An 18461-nucleotide genomic window follows, 5' to 3' on the forward strand; every position below is an offset into this window, starting at 1 on the left:
TCGCACAAGAAAACAAGGAAGCTGCGGCAACAGACGTGCAGATGAAGGGTCGGAGGAGAATTTTGGTGACAGAAGAGGTGTCGGGGAGGGAGAGAACATAAAAGCCAAAACGAAAGCTTTGGTGAAGGGGAGAGATCCACTTTTCATCCAAGCCCATGAGAGCTTGGAGTTTCACTGCCAGACTGAAACAGAGGAGGTCTGTTTCAGTCTGGACAGCAAGAAAAATCTGTTTCTACTTTAGCACCAAGAGCGCCCCGTCGCGTCAGAGTGGTGTGGCCAAACTGTGCGGGCTGGACACCTGAAACAAATAATAGCACCTCGAGATTTAGCGGTTTCTGCTTCTGCCAACGTGTCATTGATCGCCCACCATCTCCGGGCTCCCGTCTAAGAACACTTTGCTTTACAGATTGATTTAGTTGCTTTTCTGAGGTAGCCTTTTTTTTTCTTGAAAAAAAGAAAAGAGGTTTAACCCAAGTTTCTCTGCTGGTGGTTTTAATGTGACTTTCCTTGAAAAAAAAAGTAGAAAGAACAACAAATAAGAAAGTGACCAGAACAGCAAACAAATCATAGTTACAACATCAGTGGATGAAGGGGGGGAGGGGTCGACGGTGGTGGCGGTGGAACAACAGAGACAAACATGGCTGTCAGTTTCACCGTTTATTCATCGACACCTGAAACGTGGTACAAAGCAATCGGGCTCCGTCTGTTGGGACTGTCCTTTCATTCCTCTCACCACAGCGGCGTGTGAAAATACAAAAGTCACCTGTGTGTGTCTGTTGGTTTCTGTGAGCTCCAGAGGCCTGGTTTGGCTGGATGAAGAGGGGACGTCAATTTGGACACTTTACAGAAGCATATATTATTTTCTTGTAGCCAGTGAAACAAAGTGTCTTCTCTTTAGGATCCTTGGTGTTGGTGATGGTAAAAAAACAAAAAAACCAAAAAAGTAGTGGTCCAAACACGACAATGCAGACGCCGCTACATCGCCGTCGTCTTGTTGAAGTGCAGCTTTTAGGCAAAGTGGACCATCGGAACAACGGCCGAATGGAAACTTGAAGAATCAAGAGCGAGGGGGGGGGGGGGGGGGATTTTTCAGAAAAATGTTTCGGTGGGCTTTTTTTTTAAAGAGAGAGATGACTGCTAAAAAAAAAAAAACGACATACACACACACACACACTCACAACAATTTCAAGTCCAGATTTCTCTTTTTACAAGAAACACACGGGTCCAACTTCAAGGCCGAACTCTTGGTCTGGAGCACCAACATCCATAGGAGCAATATCAATGATGGGCAGGCGAGATGTTTTCGTTGTCTTGTAGTCAATAACTGTCTTGCCCCATGTTCCGGTATGTGACTGGAAAGCAAAAAGGACAGAGACGAGTTAGATTACACCATCACGGTGGCAGCGACTTGGTTAACACAAGGAATATTTACCTCAAGTTTTGTTTGTAACCCTGAACCGCAAGACGAGCTAGTTCAGACTAGAAATATCTACTTGTGTGTCTTTGCGAAGATTCAAAACCACTGAATCACAAAGGACTGTAAAATCTTGCTGTCATTTTACCCTTCAGTTCCTTGACAAGTTTCTTGTTAATCTGTGACTTTGGGATGAGAGTAGGGAATGCGGCTCTGCTCACCGTGCATCCGTCCTCCAGAACGCTGTAGGTGAAACGGCTGTTGCCCTCGGCTCGGATCTCGATCTCGTTGGAGCCCTGGAGGAGCAGGGCCTTCTTGAGGTTACCGGCGGCAGCATCCATGTAGGCGACGCTGTTCTTGCAGTGGTAGGTGATGTTCTGGGACGCCTCAGTGGACATGAGACGCAGGAAGGTCAGCTGAATGTTGACATCCTCTGGCTGAGAGCCCTGGCTGCCGTACTCAAACTGTGCAGGAAAGAGGGGGGGGGGGGGAGTTACTGACTGAAGCGCCAGATGTGAGGCAAATACCTGAGAAAGCAAGAAAAGGGCAAGTCGATGGAGAGAGGTCGAGGAAGGGGGACCTGGGATGGATGTTGCCTTTATGTCGGCGTGGATCTACCTTCTATAAATAAGCAAGTTGAGCAAATTGATGGCGCCGTCACCGAGAGGAGAAGGGCATGAGTCCATAGAGCCAGAGAGAGAGAGAGAGAGAGGGAGAGAGAGGGAGAGAGAGGGAGAGAGAAACGCTCTGTTTGACAGCTTGAGCATGTTTACCTGGAAGCCGTCGCTCATAGCCTCTCCGAACCAGACGTGCTTCTTGTCCTTGATGTTCTTGCTGTTGTACCAGTTCTTCTGGGCAACCTCGCTCTGAACTGGAGCAACACAGGTCTCGCCAGTCTCCATGTTGCAGTAGACCTTGATGGCATCCTGAGTGCAGCCCTGGTCTGGGTCAATCCAGTACTCGGCTGGCAAACAAGCGTTTTGGAAAGGAACAGTCAGAACTCCCAACAGTTTGCTCAGATCCCAAATCTTAGAATGGTGTAGCGTCCTCATCGCCATCATTCACCATTATTTACTTTCTTAAAAGACCTTTACTCACCGCTCTTCCAGTCAGGGTGGCACATTTTCAGGTCACGGCAGGTTCTGGCTGGGTTTTTGCGGGTTCCATCAGGACTACGGATCTGCTCGATCTGCTGACTCAGGCTCTTCAGAGTACTGTCCACCTCCAGGTCACGGTCACGCAGGACATTAGCGTCATCAGCACGGTACATACGGAAGGGATCGGGGGCCTTCTCCTGAGGCTGAGAGATGAAGCCAAGGTCAAATCCACCGCCGGGGGCACCTGGTGCACCGGGAGGTCCAGGAGGTCCAGTAGGACCCTAAAAGAAAATTTGAGGAGGACAAAAAATAAGTTAGCTATTGGTGGAGGGAAATGTGCCATTCCAAGATAATCACCTACAATAAAAGAACAGGAGCCATGAATCAATAGATAATTAGACAGCTTGACTTACAGAAGGTCCCATCTCTCCAGAACGTCCGCGAGGTCCAGGAGGTCCGGTGGGTCCAGGAAGGCCAGTCATACCATCCTTACCAGCGCTACCAGCAGATCCGGAAGGACCCTGGAAACAGCACAAAGTGAAAGCTTATAGTCCTTGAATGTCACAGTGCCTCCCAGCGCTGACGCAAGGACAGCAACAATTATGAAAATAATCATTTCAAACTGCTTCACGCATGAGTGGTGTGTTAACTCACTCTGGGTCCGCCGGGTCCAGCAGCACCAGCAGGTCCCTGCTCTCCGCTTGATCCCTTTGGGTTAACAAACATAAACAGGCTTTAGAAATAATAGATTTCTATTGCATACGTATTTTTCTGTGTGTGTGTGATTAGGAGTTGACATACGGCTGGTCCAGGAGGTCCCTGCATGCCAGTGAATCCTCTGTGTCCCTTCATGCCTCTGTCTCCAGCCTCTCCAGACTCTCCCTTGTCTCCACGAACTCCTACAGAGCCCTGTTAGAGGGGAACGTTGCTATTGCTTTCCATCGCGTGCTTTAACGTCTACCATAGTGGCCAATTAGTGGGGTCGGCCGTGCTACTTACAGCAGGGCCGCGAGGTCCAGCCGGGCCAGGAGCACCAGAGGGGCCAGCAGGTCCCTGAAACGTGCAGGAATTGATTCAGTGTAGGGAGGTTTCTTAAGATGACACTTCCAAAGCTAGGAAAAGGATTGTGTCGCTCACAGTCTCTCCACGGTCACCATTCTTTCCAGCGGGCCCGACGGGTCCAGGGGCACCAGAGGGGCCAGGGGCACCAGCAGCTCCAGCAGGGCCGCTCTCTCCACGGTCTCCCTATAACATAAACACAAAATGGATTAAACTACTGCCATGCAAACGGTGTCTTTTCGGTCGACTGTGCCTCAACTGAGAATAAGTCTTCGTGCTATTTGTACTCACCTTGGGTCCTGCAGCTCCATCACGGCCAGCTGCGCCCTCATTACCAGAGCTTCCCTAAAACACAGCGGGTAGTTGATGAGGAAGAGCCCACAGGGCTGGCTGGAGTCACCCCTCCTAAAGTCACACGAATAGTCTTAATGCACAGGTACATTTATTTTCTCCATACCTCACGTCCAGTCTCGCCAGGGGCTCCAGCCAATCCGGGGGGTCCCATGGGTCCGGAAGGTCCACGCTCACCACTGGGACCACCTGGGCCATGCTTTCCTGCTTCTCCCTGTAGAAGACACAGTGGCAGTCAGTAGATTAAAGCCACACCTGTTGGTTTCCCAACGGACCGGTGGTCATTACTGAATTCAAGTTTGTTATCTAAGGATGAACGTGCTTGATGGGACTAATACAAGCCTATCCTTTACCCATGTGGATCAGTATCTATGTGTAGTGTTCTCTTGTGATTTGATGTGATCAGTATTATCAATATAACTGTTGTGCAATCCCATTGTTCTGTCGGCGAGTGGCAGCATTGTGGAATTTCCATCTATTATATAAAACCGCTCCAACTCCAACTGAGGTTTTTTTTAACCTTTTAAAGTTATGGATTTGCCATCATGCTTGTTTCTAAGCATTCCATTGGTTCTTTAGCAGCACTCTGCTTCAATCAAAGTCATGGTGCAGCTGGTAGTGTTTTAGAAGACGTCGAATGCAAATAGGAACTTACAGAAGATCCAGTCAGACCAGGGAAACCCCTCTCTCCTCTCTGTCCAGGAAGACCAACAATACCACGCTGGCCAGCAATACCCTGAGGTCCAGGCAGACCAGAACCACCCTATAGGGGGGGGGGAAATAAATAAGACAAAGACTGTGCTTAGACATCATGGTGCAGGCCACCAGAACCAGACTCAAAACCGGCACCACAGCAAGATCTGTGGAGATTGTGGAGATTCAATTTATCAAGTGCTACTACTTAAAAAGGACAATAAGCTTCTTGGACAGATTGAGATGGGAGGGATCCTTTGAGTTTTAGTGTAAAAGAACACTTACATTAACACCCTCAGCACCAGGGCTACCCTTCTCTCCAGCTGGTCCTGGGGCTCCAGCAGGTCCCGTTTCACCAGTGCGACCAGCATGACCAGTATCACCACGGTTTCCTTTGCCTCCTTCCTTGCCAACGGGTCCAGCGGGTCCAGGAGGTCCAGAATTGCCCTATGGGAGAGGGGAGGGATGCAAGAGCACTGAAAAGTGTCCTCGTCATTGAGCCCTGTCAAAGAAAGAAAAAACGACAACTAACATTTGTGTAAAACTTACAGAGGGGCCGGGAGGTCCAACTCTGCCAGCACCACCAGGGAAACCGGTAGCACCCTAAGGAGAAAGACAAAGGCCCATAAATCCTTGCATCAAGGAAGTGGAGCTAGTACAATAGGAAACAATGGATAATAAGGACCATATAATTCTAAACAATCGTTAAATGAAAACCTGTTATATAATGGATAGTGCTCTCCGTTCCAGCTTTCACAAGAGCTGCCAGTATCGCAATGTGACCTCTGACCTCTATACTACCGCTAATACAGAAAGATAAGGATTAAGTACAAAAGTGTTAACTCACAGGAGGTCCACTGGGTCCGCGAGCTCCTTTAGGGCCAGAGTTTCCAATTGGACCCTGAAAGAACAAAAAATAGTCAACATGGGAAGGCCAATGTGTCCAGACTCTAAAGGAAGGTAGGAATTCACAAACCTGAGGTCCAGGGGCACCGGTGGGGCCAGCGGCACCTGGAGAACCAGCATCCCCCTTGCCACCGTTATCTCCAGCCTCTCCCTTGGCACCAGGCTGTCCATCAGAACCCTGTAGTGGAATAATTATAGATGAAGAGACAAATGTTCACTGGTGAAGCTTCAAGAGAGACGAAAAGAGATCTGGAGAGAAGCTTACAGGAGGTCCAGCAAAGCCAGCGGGTCCAGGTGGTCCAGACTCTCCACGCTCACCCTAAGGAAAATGTTGGGAAGAATGGTCAACAAGGATTTTATGATGCAACTTGGGCTGCAGATTACAGCGCTTGACATGCAAAAAGACAAGTAATTACAGGTCCTCCGCGGGCTCCAGCAGGTCCAACAGGTCCAGCAGGGCCAGACTCTCCCTTGTCTCCGCTGGATCCAGCAGGTCCAGGAAGTCCAATTGGTCCAGTCATACCACGGAGACCATCCTTACCAGGGCCTCCATCAACACCCTTAGCACCATGGTCACCCTGAGTTTTTTGAGGGACAGACAAACAGAATGAATTGGACATCAGATCTGGTAAGGCAGGTTGCATTTTGTAGGCGGTACCATACTAACTGTTCACAAATCACTCACTCTGTCTCCCCTCAATCCTGGAAGACCAGCGGAACCACGCTCACCAGGCATTCCTTGCAGTCCAGGAGGACCCTGAGCTCCAGGCGTGCCGGAGGCTCCAGCATCTCCCTGAGGAAGAGGCGGGAAGAAGAAGAATTAGAGAAAGCCAATTTATCTGAATGTCTGATGAATCAAAGAGAACTTCCATCGCCATCAAGTCATCTCGAAGTCACTGTCTCAGGATTTACCTTAGCACCGTCATTTCCACCAGAGCCAGGTGAACCACGGGCACCAGCAGGTCCAGCAGCGCCAGGAGCGCCACGCTCACCAGGGAAACCTCTGTCACCCTAAATGGGAGGGGCAGCAGAGATCAATAAGCTGGAGTACTCAACAGTAACGTGCTTATTGATCTGACTGGCACGGTTTTTCTATAAGTTCCATGATATTTAAAACTAAAGGGAGGTATTATTATTATTATTAGAGGTCAACATTCATCTCATGTCAGTGTGAAACCATGGAAGTTTAAAATAGATTTTCTCATTGATGTATTTGGTAAAACGAGCCTCGGGTTTGTGTAAGGGCCTTTCGTTATGGGGCCACGTTGAGTACGATCACATGTGTTTTTGTTTTTGGACCATGCTAGCCTAAGATTAGCATGCTAGCATGACTTCCACTACGTCTGCCTCCCTGCCTCTGGCCTTGTGTGTAAACGTCCCAGCGGTTCTGATCTTTATGACAGAGCAGCGATGATGAGGATGATGAGGGACTTACTCGAGATCCAGCAGCTCCTGAGCCTCCAACCTCACCGGGCAGACCCTAGGTCGACAAAGGCAAAGGTCATGCTTAACCAGTGAATTAATTGGATCAGGTTTCATTACTATCTCAGCCAGTACCTGCTCTCCAGGCTTGCCAGTCTCACCAATGGCCCCCTGGGGTCCTGGAAGACCCTGGAATCCAGGACCTCCAGCTGGTCCTTGCTCTCCTCTCTCACCGGCGGGACCCTAAATAACAACAAGAGATCGATTGTTTGAGCCGAGTGAAAACGGGCCGACCTCCAGGACCCTCTTCTTTCCTCGTCTTTCACTCAAACGAGCTTCGTGTTAATGCTGGCCGGGCTTCACTTACACCAGGGCCAGCAGGGCCTTGAGCACCGACATCACCATCCTTTCCTGGGGCACCCTAGGTAGACAGGAGGCACGCTGTCAGACACACGACCTTGTATGAACACAATAGCGTGTATTCTTCAGCGACTAGTCCTACAGAGAACTTACAGCAGCTCCAGTGGCTCCCATCACTCCTCTCTCTCCAGACTTCCCTCCCTCACCCTATCGATGGGAGTAGAAATGCAGGATTACTGCCGATGCAGATTTCAGTGGCCTACTGACTAAAACAGTTACAAAAACGCTCTGGTGCAGCTGGGATGTTCAACTCACAGCAGCTCCCTTGGGTCCAGGGAATCCCATGACTCCAGGCTGGCCTCTAGCGCCAACGCTGCCAGGAGGTCCGGGGCGACCATCTTGTCCAGGGCCTCCCTGATTCAAAGGATAAAATAAGGATTTGTTTAAATGAGCACAATGCCTAGATGTTACAATATGAAGAACTTCATGTGACACAGAACACAAACTTACAGCAGGTCCAGTCTTGCCATCGGGTCCAGGGCTGCCAGGGCTGCCAGTCATACCCTACAAGTAGAGGTCAGAGGTCAGATAAGGGCCTGTGCTGTGAACTCTGATGTAGCTGCCGACAATGAGGTTAAAGATTGATATAATCTCACCTTAGCTCCGGTCAAACCAGGCTCACCAGTGCGGCCAGACTCACCGGTGGCACCTTTAGGTCCGAGAACACCGGGGGGGCCGCGCTCACCATTGGCTCCCTATGGCGTGCAGAAAAGAGGAGGATGTACAAAGGCAAAGGTTACTTATATCAAATAAAAACTAGTGTGTGTGTGGGGGGGGGGGGCATCACTCACTTTGAGTCCAGCAGGGCCATCAGAACCAGGGAAACCACGACCACCAGGGGCACCCTGTGAAGAGAGCCCCACATTATGAACTGTTGACATGATGCTAACTTGTGTAGCACTGTGATGTTCGCTCATCACCATTTAGCAAACATTATTCGTTTTTGTTGTTGTTTTCTTTTATCAATAATCACAAAAAAATCCTTTGATTCATGAACGTTCCAGATTCCGGATTAGGAGCCTTTACAATAGACAAGAGTGACATTCATTCATCCATTCATTCGTTCAGCCATTCATTTTCCGAACTGCAGAGGGCACTAGAATCAGTCTGGCTCAGCCAGCGCTCCTTATATTCGTCATCAAACGGGAGGGGTCATTCCAACAGTTTAGGTCGGTAGGGTTTGGCTTCATAGCAGCGATGGAATAAAAATAATGTTTTCTCATATTGGACAGTCGCTATAGCTGCGCGAAAATAGAGATCTCATTGGAAGGTGAAAAATAATTGTAATGTATATTAATATTAGAGTTTAAATCATTGGCTAGAATTTAAAATCAAGCTTCTTTTTTTAAGCAAGCTCTCCCTACTTATTATGTCTCATCTAAAAGAATATTAGAGTCATGAATTCTGAAAAGGAGGTGTGATCCGTACTCTCTCTCCTGGAGCTCCACGGGCTCCTGCAACACCAGGCTCTCCTCTTGATCCTCTCTTGCCTTCCTCGCCAGCAGATCCTGGGCCTCCCTGAACTCCTGGGGCGCCCTGGAGAACACACGCGGCTGACATAAGAGACGTGTCCTCCTACATGTCTGCATAGGGGACCGACAGCAGGCGATGTTAACTCACGGCCTCTCCCTTGACACCAGATTCTCCCTTGGCTCCTGGGGAACCAGCCTCACCCTGGGGGGAAAAGAAAATGAGAAAATATAAGCAACGCAACTAACAAATAACAACTACAGTCGAAACATGTGGCTAAATAGAAATAACCGAGAAAGATCTCAACGACAAAAACATGATCAAGATAACTCTTTTCAAAAAAAGCACAAAAATCGAATTGAAAAATAAAACAAGTAGGAAAGCAGGAAAGAAAAAAAAGTTTTTCTCTTTTGCTGACGTATTATTTTTAACTGTGACAATATTTGGCTTTGCTTAGTTTTGAAAGAGTTTCTACTCACAGTGTTACCCTTGGCACCGGGGACACCAGCAGCACCCTGAGGTCCAGAAGGTCCACGGGGGCCAGGGAATCCAGGAGCACCAGCAACTCCACCAGCACCCTGCAGAGGGCAGCAGCACCACACTTGTGATACTGTACTATGAGGCTGCTTTGTCAGCGAAAGGGATTCAAACCCTTAACCCTGAATGTGCTTTTGAGGCTAATGTCTCTGGACAGATACTCACAGGGGCTCCCTTAGCTCCGGAGGCGCCATCATTTCCGGGGTTTCCCTGAAGAAGACAAAAGGGTTGAGATTGAATAATCCAGAAGCCAGAAGCCTCATTTTAATGATGTCGCTGCCATTGAACTGCCAATGAGGATGGGTTCTCTCATGCTGGTTTTCTTGCTGGGCTCAAAGACAATGACTCTGTCTGGTGTAGAAACTCACAGAAGGTCCGGCTGCGCCAGCAGGTCCGGGGTTACCAGGCTCGCCACGGGCTCCAGCAGGTCCCTCGCCTCCACGACCGCCCTGAGGTCCGCCATCGCCCTAGGAAGAGAAGACGTGGGATTAGGACTCGCTCGGATTTGCTTTTAAAGCCAAGCCCTTCGGGTCCCCTACTAGGAGGGGCGCATGAAGGTACTGGATGACAACCTCAGCAACGAGACCGGAGTACAAGAAACGGGATGACGACGTATTCAGTTATTGTGGTTCATGAAAGATGAAGGACGCTGAAGATAAAAGACAACCACGGAGGTTATTGGTCACCTTGGCTCCGGGGCCACCAGGGAATCCAGGAGGTCCAGCTGGGCCGGTGGGACCCTGAGAGGAAGCGATGAGACGAAAGGATTCAGAAAAATACATCAAGTCAAAAAATCGAGAAGGTCTTCCAGGATCGTCACAGAAATGAACCGATTGGAAGCTTCATTCAAGCGTCACTCACGGGAGGGCCGGCAGCACCGGCGGCGCCATCGTTACCACGAGCACCCTGCAACGCATAGAGGAACACGATTGGTTCAGCTGTTCACGGATCGATCGCTCAGAGCGGACGTCGTTGGTGTGTGTTCGACTCACGGCGGCTCCAGAAGCACCACTGCGGCCTCTCTCGCCAGGCAGGCCGCGAGGTCCCTGGATATAGAATGAACCCGTCAAGCCCATGGAAAGGAAGGGGAGCTCCAGCGTGAACATGGTCCAGAAGGAGGCGCTGTTGTACTCACCATGGCGCCGGGCATTCCATTCTCACCAGAAGCTCCAGTCTCTCCCTAAAACGCACAGCGACACGCAGGCAGGTGAGCTGACGGCAACGCGGCACATAATAGCTAGCCGGCGCGGCTACGGCTACTCCAGAACAGAGTCAGTCACCTTGGGGCCAGCTGGGCCATTGTCTCCCTTGGAACCGTCCAGACCGCTGAATCCCTGCAGGGAGAGACAGGTACAGGTGAAGGCCTCGCTGTGAGGAAGCTAATCCTGATTTGATGTGCGAGGGACTTACTCTGTGTCCCTTAATGCCGGGCAATCCAGGGGTTCCTGGGAAACCGCGAGCTCCCTGGTGGACAGACGAAGGACGGAAGGCGTGAGTCACGGTTTGGGTTTTTACTTCTCACATTACATCACTAAAGGTTACATCGCGTTCACCTGGGGGCCAGAGGGTCCGCGCTCACCACCACGACCAGGCTTGCCGGACTCACCCTGAGGATAAGAGGCCATACGTGGATCATCTTTAAACTGAACTGATGTAAATGGTTACGAAGAGCTAATCCCGTGACTCACATCCTCTCCGTTCTTTCCAGAGGGGCCGGCGGGGCCGCGGGGGCCCATGGCACCCTGTAGAGAGGCAAGCAGCAGGTGAGAATCGCGTCAGACCAACAAGCTGCCATGTCGCCCGTGGTGCTGGTACTTACAGCAGATCCAGCCTCTCCGGGCTCACCGGGGGGGCCGGTGAATCCCTGAGGTCCCTGTGAAAGGAGACGCACAAACATCATGGATGCCACGCCCACACCTTACACACACATAGTCGCGCTTTTGACAAGTTATTTCAGTCGTAACAATATCGGTACGTTTGTTTCAGGCCGGCAGTCGGCTCACGTGGGTGGGAACAGTCGCAGAAATCGAAATGCATTTCAACGCGAGCTGCAGGTTAGCCGCGCTTTGCACCAGCTCAGCCTCTGGAACTCACAACTTTGAGTTGCGCTCCATGTGATCTGTGCCGACTCGCTTTAAACTAATCCCATCTGAGCTTTCATCAGAAAATGACCTATCGCGTTTGGACTGGCTTCTTCCCAACTGGCCAATGAGGACAGGCAACGATGTCACAATGAGGGGTTCGGCTTAGACCGGCCCGTTGTCTCAGTTTCAGCTTGAGAGCATTTGGATGGAAAGACTGTACTTACACTAGAACCAGCAGATCCAGGGGGTCCGCGGGGTCCCATTGGGCCCTGCCAGTCAAACAAAGACAAGGTCAGGCACTGCGCCACCTCAGCAGCGATGCGGGGCGATGTGTGCATGTGCGTGTCCTACCATGGGTCCGGGGACGGGCATGGCGGGGGACTTGTCATCGTAGCCACTAGACATCTGAGGGGAGAAGTTCTGAAAAGGCAAATGGATGCAAATATTACAATGGTATTACAGAGATAAGAGATAAGACCATTATTTGTACAGTGCTAAATCACAACAACAGGTCTCGATCGATATATTCACCATCGCTGACCTCCTACTCTGCTACGTGACGCTGCGTTAGCTGTCAGATCTAATCTCACAGAATCTGTGTCGGAGTCTGTTACACGGATGATTTAGAATTGCCTACATTAACATCAATAGAATGTAACCGCGAGTAAAATGTTTGAATGTCTATATAGAACTTTTAAATGAATTGCAGCATGCTAAATTTGATTATCATACTAGCTTGTTAGCCAACAATAGATTCTTCATGCTAATTGTAAATTAGACTGAGGTGATCTGTCAAATTAGCTTAGGCTAAATAATTAGCACAATGAGTCTGGGAATATTAGCACTGTATTCAAAGAGCTTGATCAAAGAGAGAGAGGATGTCTAATCGACAGATCAGATTATATCTAATCTATACTAGAATGATAGATTGAACGGTTGTACAACAAATTACGTTAATCAACAAGATGATTAGAACATGATTGCTTATTTAGAATTTAGAAAGCCTTTATTGTCATTGCATAGTGGCGACACAATGAGATTAGGAGCGAGATTATCCTCCAGGAGAATCTGTGTGAATGAAGCTGCTGAATAAAAGTTAGGAAGCGAGAACCCGTTTCCTGGGGGAAACCATCGAGCGCTGAAAAGTGACTTTTCTGTTGTGGGAGTGCGATTTCTCACTCTTCTTGCTGTTTTCTTTTGTTCTTTACACCCAACATGCACTTATCAATTTCTGTTTATATCGAATTCACAAAATAATTCATTTGCAAACATTTAAACAATTTGACACGTTTCCCTCCCTGAGCATATCAGAGGCGTTCAGTTAGTGTTAGAATGGAATTCCCTTCATAACAGATGGAATTATGGGTAGTGGAATATGAGCGCAAGAGAGCCAACAACAACAAAAAATGACTGTATTTTTGATTGGTCGACCAGCCACAGATAAAGAAGCTGCATGTAGTGACATCATCACAGCTCTATCCAATGAATGAAGAGCCGCCGGAGTCATGTGACTCTGTTTGTCCGAGAACTGTACAATTCAGCAAGTTAAAGGTAAACACAGATCAAATAAAGAAAAATAAAATGAATGTCTTACTCCACCAAGGCCGGGAGGTCCAGGAGGTCCGGGAGGTCCGGGCACTCCAGGCTGTCCGGGGATACCATCGTTACCAGGGCCGCCGGCAGGACCCTGTGATGGGGGGACACGAGGAAAGAAAGAAAAGGTCAGAATCACTTAAAGGCGGAGCTCAAATGCTAGCACACGCACACACACACACACACACACACCGGTCACATGACCCCTGTTATACAGTTGAAGCAAATCATTGTGTCTAATGTCTAATTTGTCTGCTCAGGGTCACTGGGTCCCGACGACACTGAAAGCAACACCTGGGGAGATGACTGGTCATGTGACATCAGGAAACAGGAAGTAGGTGTAACTCGTCATTGGCCCTTTCATTGTCGGGAGATCAATCGGCTGCACATATATTATTCTAATAGCTTCACTAGTGTCATTTTTAAATTGCTGCTCATTTCCTGACACTTATAAATAAAGGAACCTTCCCCCAACTCATCTGAAGGTGAGTGGTGAAATAAATGAATACATTAACCAATAACTCAACGTATAAATTACTTAATCTATCATCTGAGGGAGATTATGAACATGACATAAAGTTACTTTTCTAATTTTGACTGTAAAATGAATTTTATTGACAAAAAGTTAAAAACGGGCGCCTCCACATTTGGCCCGCCCCCTGAACAATACTTTAATACTTTAACTGCTTAAATAAAAAGGAAAACTTCCCGCCATTGAAGAAACGTCTCCCTTAAATGGCTTCAGCGGATCCTCTGACTGCTGAACATGATTGTCACTCTGAAACTCGCCTTGCTCTGCTCAGACGTAGCGTCCGAGAACAAGTCGAAGCTTTCAGCCCAGTTCTGAGCGACTATATGCACATCTTACTTTTGTATTTCCAGTTTCTGGAGCTTTTACTTTATTATATCTGATGTCTGTATAAAAATGTCTCAATAAAAATCACTTAATTATTCAAGTGGTTTACATTTTATAAACATTTTTCTTCAAACATCAGACATTTAGAATCTTGACTGCTGAACAGGACTAAAGTATCTCATATGCGTGAAATAAAACGTGCATGATGTTCTCATCAGCGTGGCTGCTTCAACCCTTAGACAGACGGGATCTGCTCAGTGTGCCAGACAGTGAACGCACCACAAGAATAGCATGAGCCTACCCTGTCTCCCTTGGGTCCACGATCTCCCTTGGGTCCCTGTGGGGTAAAGAAGGACGTATGTCAAAAATCATAACCAATGACGATCAATAATCAAAGCGATCATAATGCCCAATAGTCCATCCATTTATAATCAGTGATCAATACTGCAGTCTATCAAGGTTTATTGAACTCTGTTGTTTGTCAGAGTCAGAATACTTTTATTGACCCCAGAGAGAAATCTCCACTCTGACGATGCTGATAACTGATAACTGATAATTGATCACTGATATAAATATAAATATAAATGTTAAGAAGAGAGCATAAAAATTAAAAATAGTAACAATAAGAGTAAACAATTATTAATATTTACCTTAATGTGAGGCTCTTGGAAGCCTGTAGAGTACACACACACACACACACACACACACACAAATTATTTAATACAAATTATTTATTGTTAAAGTTAAAAAGACAAATTATGGGGATGCAGATGTTAGATGGGAGGGAATGTGGGTGATGCTGAGGAGAATAAGTGTGTGTGTGTGTGTGAGCGTGCACGTGCGTGTGTGTATCTGGAGGTATAAGGAAAGGAAGGCACCGTCGTCGGGGCAGATGGGGCAGCACTCATCGTGGGGGATGATGGGGTTGGGGCAGTCTGTCGTGTCCTCGCAGATGACCTCATCGCACATCACTGTGCCGCTGTCGCACACGCAGATCTGGCACGGCTCCGGTTTCCACACGTCCCGGTCGGCAAACACCTGGCCGTCCATGGTGCAGGTTCCACCTGTGCCTGAGGGGGGCGACACAAAGAGAGACAGGTGAGCTACCTGCTCAGCAAGATGAAGCATGAACACTTCCACTCAGCTTTGGGTTCCGTGCTCTTTAAGATCGCTGACCTTACCTTAATCATGATAAATTAAATTAATACTAAATAAATAAAAATCTGCTTGAATAATATTTCAAGTGTCATTTTTGTTTTACTTTTTGTGTTTCACATGACATCAAAGCATTAACGGAAAGTTAACAAAATAGTTGATATTCGGACTCAAAATCGTGACCAGGAACGGATGAAATGGAAACGACAATCTGGAGCGCAGGTTGATCCGGATCCGGACCGGAGGCGGGCTGAGCCAAACCCATCGCCATTACGCACAGAACAAACGCGCCTCCTCGTGAGTTCACGGGAGAACTTTAAAAACGGGTCACTCCGGAGACAACAGCGCCGTCGCTGGGCAACCAGCTGAACTGTGTTTCCCAGCATGCCAGAGCGCTGAGCTCACAGGAGGGAAGCTGCAGACGGTCGGCTTGGCAACAGCTCCTGGAAACAGCCACATGTGCTTGTAATTAGAAGAAACAAGAGGGTGGAAAAAGAAGACGAAGAGGAGGAGGAGGAAAAAGAGAGGCCGTCTGGATGGAGGACGTGGCGACCAGATGTTTCAGCAGTTGCGGAGAGAAGCCTCTGGATGGCGCAGTGAGACCATCCAGAGGATCAAACCACATCTGCTTCAGGGAGAAGGACAGACGGCCGAGTTCAAGAGAAACATCTGGAAAAATACCATCTCGGCTCCTCGGTTCTGGTTTCCAGTTCTGAGCTGCTTGGAGGCTTGCTGAGGTCGTAAAGGTCAGATGTTTCCAGTAGACAAGACTATGCCTGCTCCTCGCCCTCTTTTCTCTCTATCTTCTCTCTCTCTCTCCCTGACTTGCCCTCACTCACCTGGCCAACCCCACGCTTGGCTTCAGGCTATAAATCTCTCACACATCTGGAGCCTTTGAAAACAACTTTCCCTCTCGCCTATTGTCTCCTGGAAGCTGGGAAATCTCAACTTCCCACATTGCTAAGCGAGTTCCGAAGCAATTACTGTCCCAAACGTGCAGCGTTTAAGCACCTTGAGCTCACCTGGAAGAAAGCTTAGAAAACCTGCAGCAACTTGCTCTGCACGCATAGGGGCGGTGGGGGAAGAGAGACCCAGACAAATGCAAGGAGAGGGGGGGAGAGAGAGAGGGAGGGGTCCTCAATCTGTACTGTACAGACTGCACATCTATCTATCTATTTATCTGTCTATCTATCTATCTATCTATCTATCTATCTATCTATCGATCGATCGATCGAGAGACAAAAGAGTAGCAAGCATCAAAGTTATTCTTTCTAGTTGGAACTTTTTTCTTTCTTCTCTTCTCTGTCTAAGACACCAGCAGCCGTCCACCCATGTAGAAACAAAAATCCATGATCAAAAACCAGGATAAAAGGGGGGGTGAGGCTCCAGAAAAGTGCTGAGACTTACGGTCGTCCTCGTCCTGCGCCCGGACCAGGACCACTGCTGCGCTGAGCAGCAGCGCCAGTCGCAAATCCACAAAGCTGAACATGTCTAGAGGCCACCAGACATGAAGACTCTTTGAGGCGAGAGAGGAGAAAAGTTGGGGACGTGTTCTTATTCTGCTACGCTCCAATCATACACGGGTGTTTGGGGCAGGGTCCGCTCGTTTGTCACAGTCCTCCTGACCCCAGCAGAACACTCCCTACTGCCGACACTCACTTTCCACTAGGGCTTTTATATGGGAGAACTGAAGAACTGGGAGGTGCTGGGGGGGGGGACTGGACGGACTGGGACGCACCCTCATTATCCAGCTGCTGCTGCTCACGTTTAGGGAAGACAGAAGAATGGACCCCGCCTTCAAAGACGGGAAAAAATGGAAGCAAAGAGAAGAAAAATGAGCAGGTCCCTCCTTCCACAATGCCACAGCAGAAGGGTTGGAGATGGAACGGGGGGGTTGAGGAGCAGTCCAGGGTTTCATCCAGATTGTATTCCTGGATCTGGTCTGCTGAATCCGTCGACTCCCTTTCCTGCTTTTAGTCGTCGCATTCAGAGACATTCTCGGCCTTCGACTCGTCAGTAAAACTCAAACTTCGGATAATTGAACCTGAAACACAAGCCGACACAGGAAAACGCTTTCTTTGTAGTTCTTACGTTAGCTAACTGTTGCTTATCTGCCGTGGCCGTCCGGGAGGAATATTAGCATCCAGAGTTGTATTGTTGTGAATAGACGACATGTTGTTGAGCTTTGTTGCCTCCACTCCTGAAGGACGGTTGACCGCTGAAGCGGCGAGTTCCGACCTGCGTCTGCAGAATGGAACCTTCAGATTATTGTAATTTGAGGGATTCCTGTAAAAATAAAGTTCAGTGCATGTTTCTTGAAGATTATTTATTGTATTGTGATTTTAATAATATTATATTTCATTCAGCAACAGCCTGTAGAGCGCCACTAGAACAGGTGCTAGCTGTTAGCATGCCGTTAGCCTCAAGTCAGCCTTTCCTTTATCTGTATGCTACAAACATGGCTAGAATGGTTATTCTACATATTCTGTGTCTGCCGACATCGGCCAGAATCAAACTCAAGAGTTTGTGTTTTTTATGACAACCCCCCCCCCCCCCCCCCCGAGATGAAAACAGGTTGACAGAGTTTTTGTTGTTGAAATGTTGGCCACCCTATAGTACAAGGGGCCCCTCGAAACAATCACACACATGCATGTATGTGTGTGCAGGCGCCCCATAGGGTGAAGGCGCAGCCATGGGAGCAGTGCCATGGGAGCAGTGCCTTGCTCAAGGGCACCTCGGCAGTGCCCTAGAGGCTCCATATTTCATCTGGGCCGGGATTTGAACCGGTGACCCTCCGGTTCCCAGCCCACTGAGCCACTGCCGTACTTTAGTTTGAAAGTTGGTATCTTCAGCTCCAACCAATACTAATCAGACTGCCCCCCCCGTCCTACATCCTGATTTACAGTTTGCATTGTGGGCGTATCCCGATGCTCGAGCAGATCAATCAGACTTACTTACTGATTTCATTTCATTTCATTTTATTATATATTCAAGAAATATCTTATGGTGGATGTACAAGACGTACCGAGGCTCAACGACCAAAGGGGCCGTCCTTAATTATGCTGCAGACGTTTTTTGTGAGTCTGTCTGTTGTCGTCGGCTGTCGTCGGTGGTCGTCGGTGGTCGTCGTCGGCTGTCGTCGGCTGTCGTCGGTTGTCGTCGGCTGTCGTTGGTTATCGTCGGTTGTCGTTGGCTGTCGTCGGCTGTCGTCGGCTGTCGTCGGCTGTCGTCGGTTGTCGTCGGTTGCCGTCGGCTGTCGTCGGCTGTCGTCGGTTGTCGTCAGTTGTCGTCGGCTGTCGTCGGCTGTCGTCGGCTGTCGTCGGCTGTCGTCGGTTGTCGTCGGCTGTCGTTGGTTGTTGTCGGTTGTCGTCGGCTGTCGTCGGCTGTCGTCGGCTGTCGTTGGT

At 48.7% G+C, this 18461-nt stretch overlaps 1 protein-coding gene across 1 annotated transcript; it reads right to left on the reverse strand.

Annotated features, from left to right (window-relative positions):
* Positions 1 to 644: 644 nt before the first annotated feature.
* Positions 645 to 16546, reverse strand: LOC137905598 (collagen, type I, alpha 1a-like). Its single transcript, XM_068749840.1, has 49 exons — positions 16465 to 16546; positions 14781 to 14972; positions 14553 to 14575; positions 14204 to 14239; positions 13048 to 13140; positions 11805 to 11873; positions 11678 to 11722; positions 11189 to 11242; positions 11058 to 11111; positions 10923 to 10976; positions 10780 to 10833; positions 10650 to 10703; positions 10505 to 10549; positions 10362 to 10415; positions 10231 to 10275; positions 10056 to 10109; positions 9738 to 9836; positions 9535 to 9579; positions 9312 to 9410; positions 8983 to 9036; positions 8791 to 8898; positions 8154 to 8207; positions 7959 to 8057; positions 7813 to 7866; positions 7618 to 7716; positions 7456 to 7509; positions 7310 to 7363; positions 7078 to 7185; positions 6956 to 7000; positions 6433 to 6531; positions 6206 to 6313; positions 5937 to 6098; positions 5786 to 5839; positions 5591 to 5698; positions 5462 to 5515; positions 5164 to 5217; positions 4900 to 5061; positions 4577 to 4684; positions 4028 to 4135; positions 3862 to 3915; positions 3649 to 3756; positions 3511 to 3564; positions 3313 to 3420; positions 3166 to 3219; positions 2925 to 3032; positions 2513 to 2792; positions 2188 to 2378; positions 1636 to 1878; positions 645 to 1352 (listed from the first exon to the last, which is right to left on the reverse strand). Exons 1-49 carry the CDS (start codon positions 16544 to 16546, stop codon positions 1206 to 1208), a joined length of 4344 nt encoding a protein of 1447 aa, XP_068605941.1. The 3' UTR covers positions 645 to 1205.
* Between the last annotated feature and the right edge of the window lie 1915 nt (positions 16547 to 18461).

The sequence above is a fragment of the Brachionichthys hirsutus genome, chromosome 16 (genome assembly GCF_040956055.1).
Source record: "Brachionichthys hirsutus isolate HB-005 chromosome 16, CSIRO-AGI_Bhir_v1, whole genome shotgun sequence".
NCBI lineage: Eukaryota > Metazoa > Chordata > Actinopteri > Lophiiformes > Brachionichthyidae > Brachionichthys > Brachionichthys hirsutus.

Bases quoted from the DNA above. Each gene is read 5' to 3' on its own strand.
- LOC137905598 (XM_068749840.1), bottom strand. From the start codon at position 16,546: ATGTTCAGCTTTGTGGATTTGCGACTGGCGCTGCTGCTCAGCGCAGCA. The intron at 14,240-14,552 runs GTAAATATTAAT...TTTACCCCACAG, and splicing joins TCCAAGAGCCTCACATTAAG to GGACCCAAGGGAGATCGTGG. The intron at 3,421-3,510 runs GTAAGTAGCACG...CCCCTCTAACAG, and splicing joins CTGGACCTCGCGGCCCTGCT to GGCTCTGTAGGAGTTCGTGG.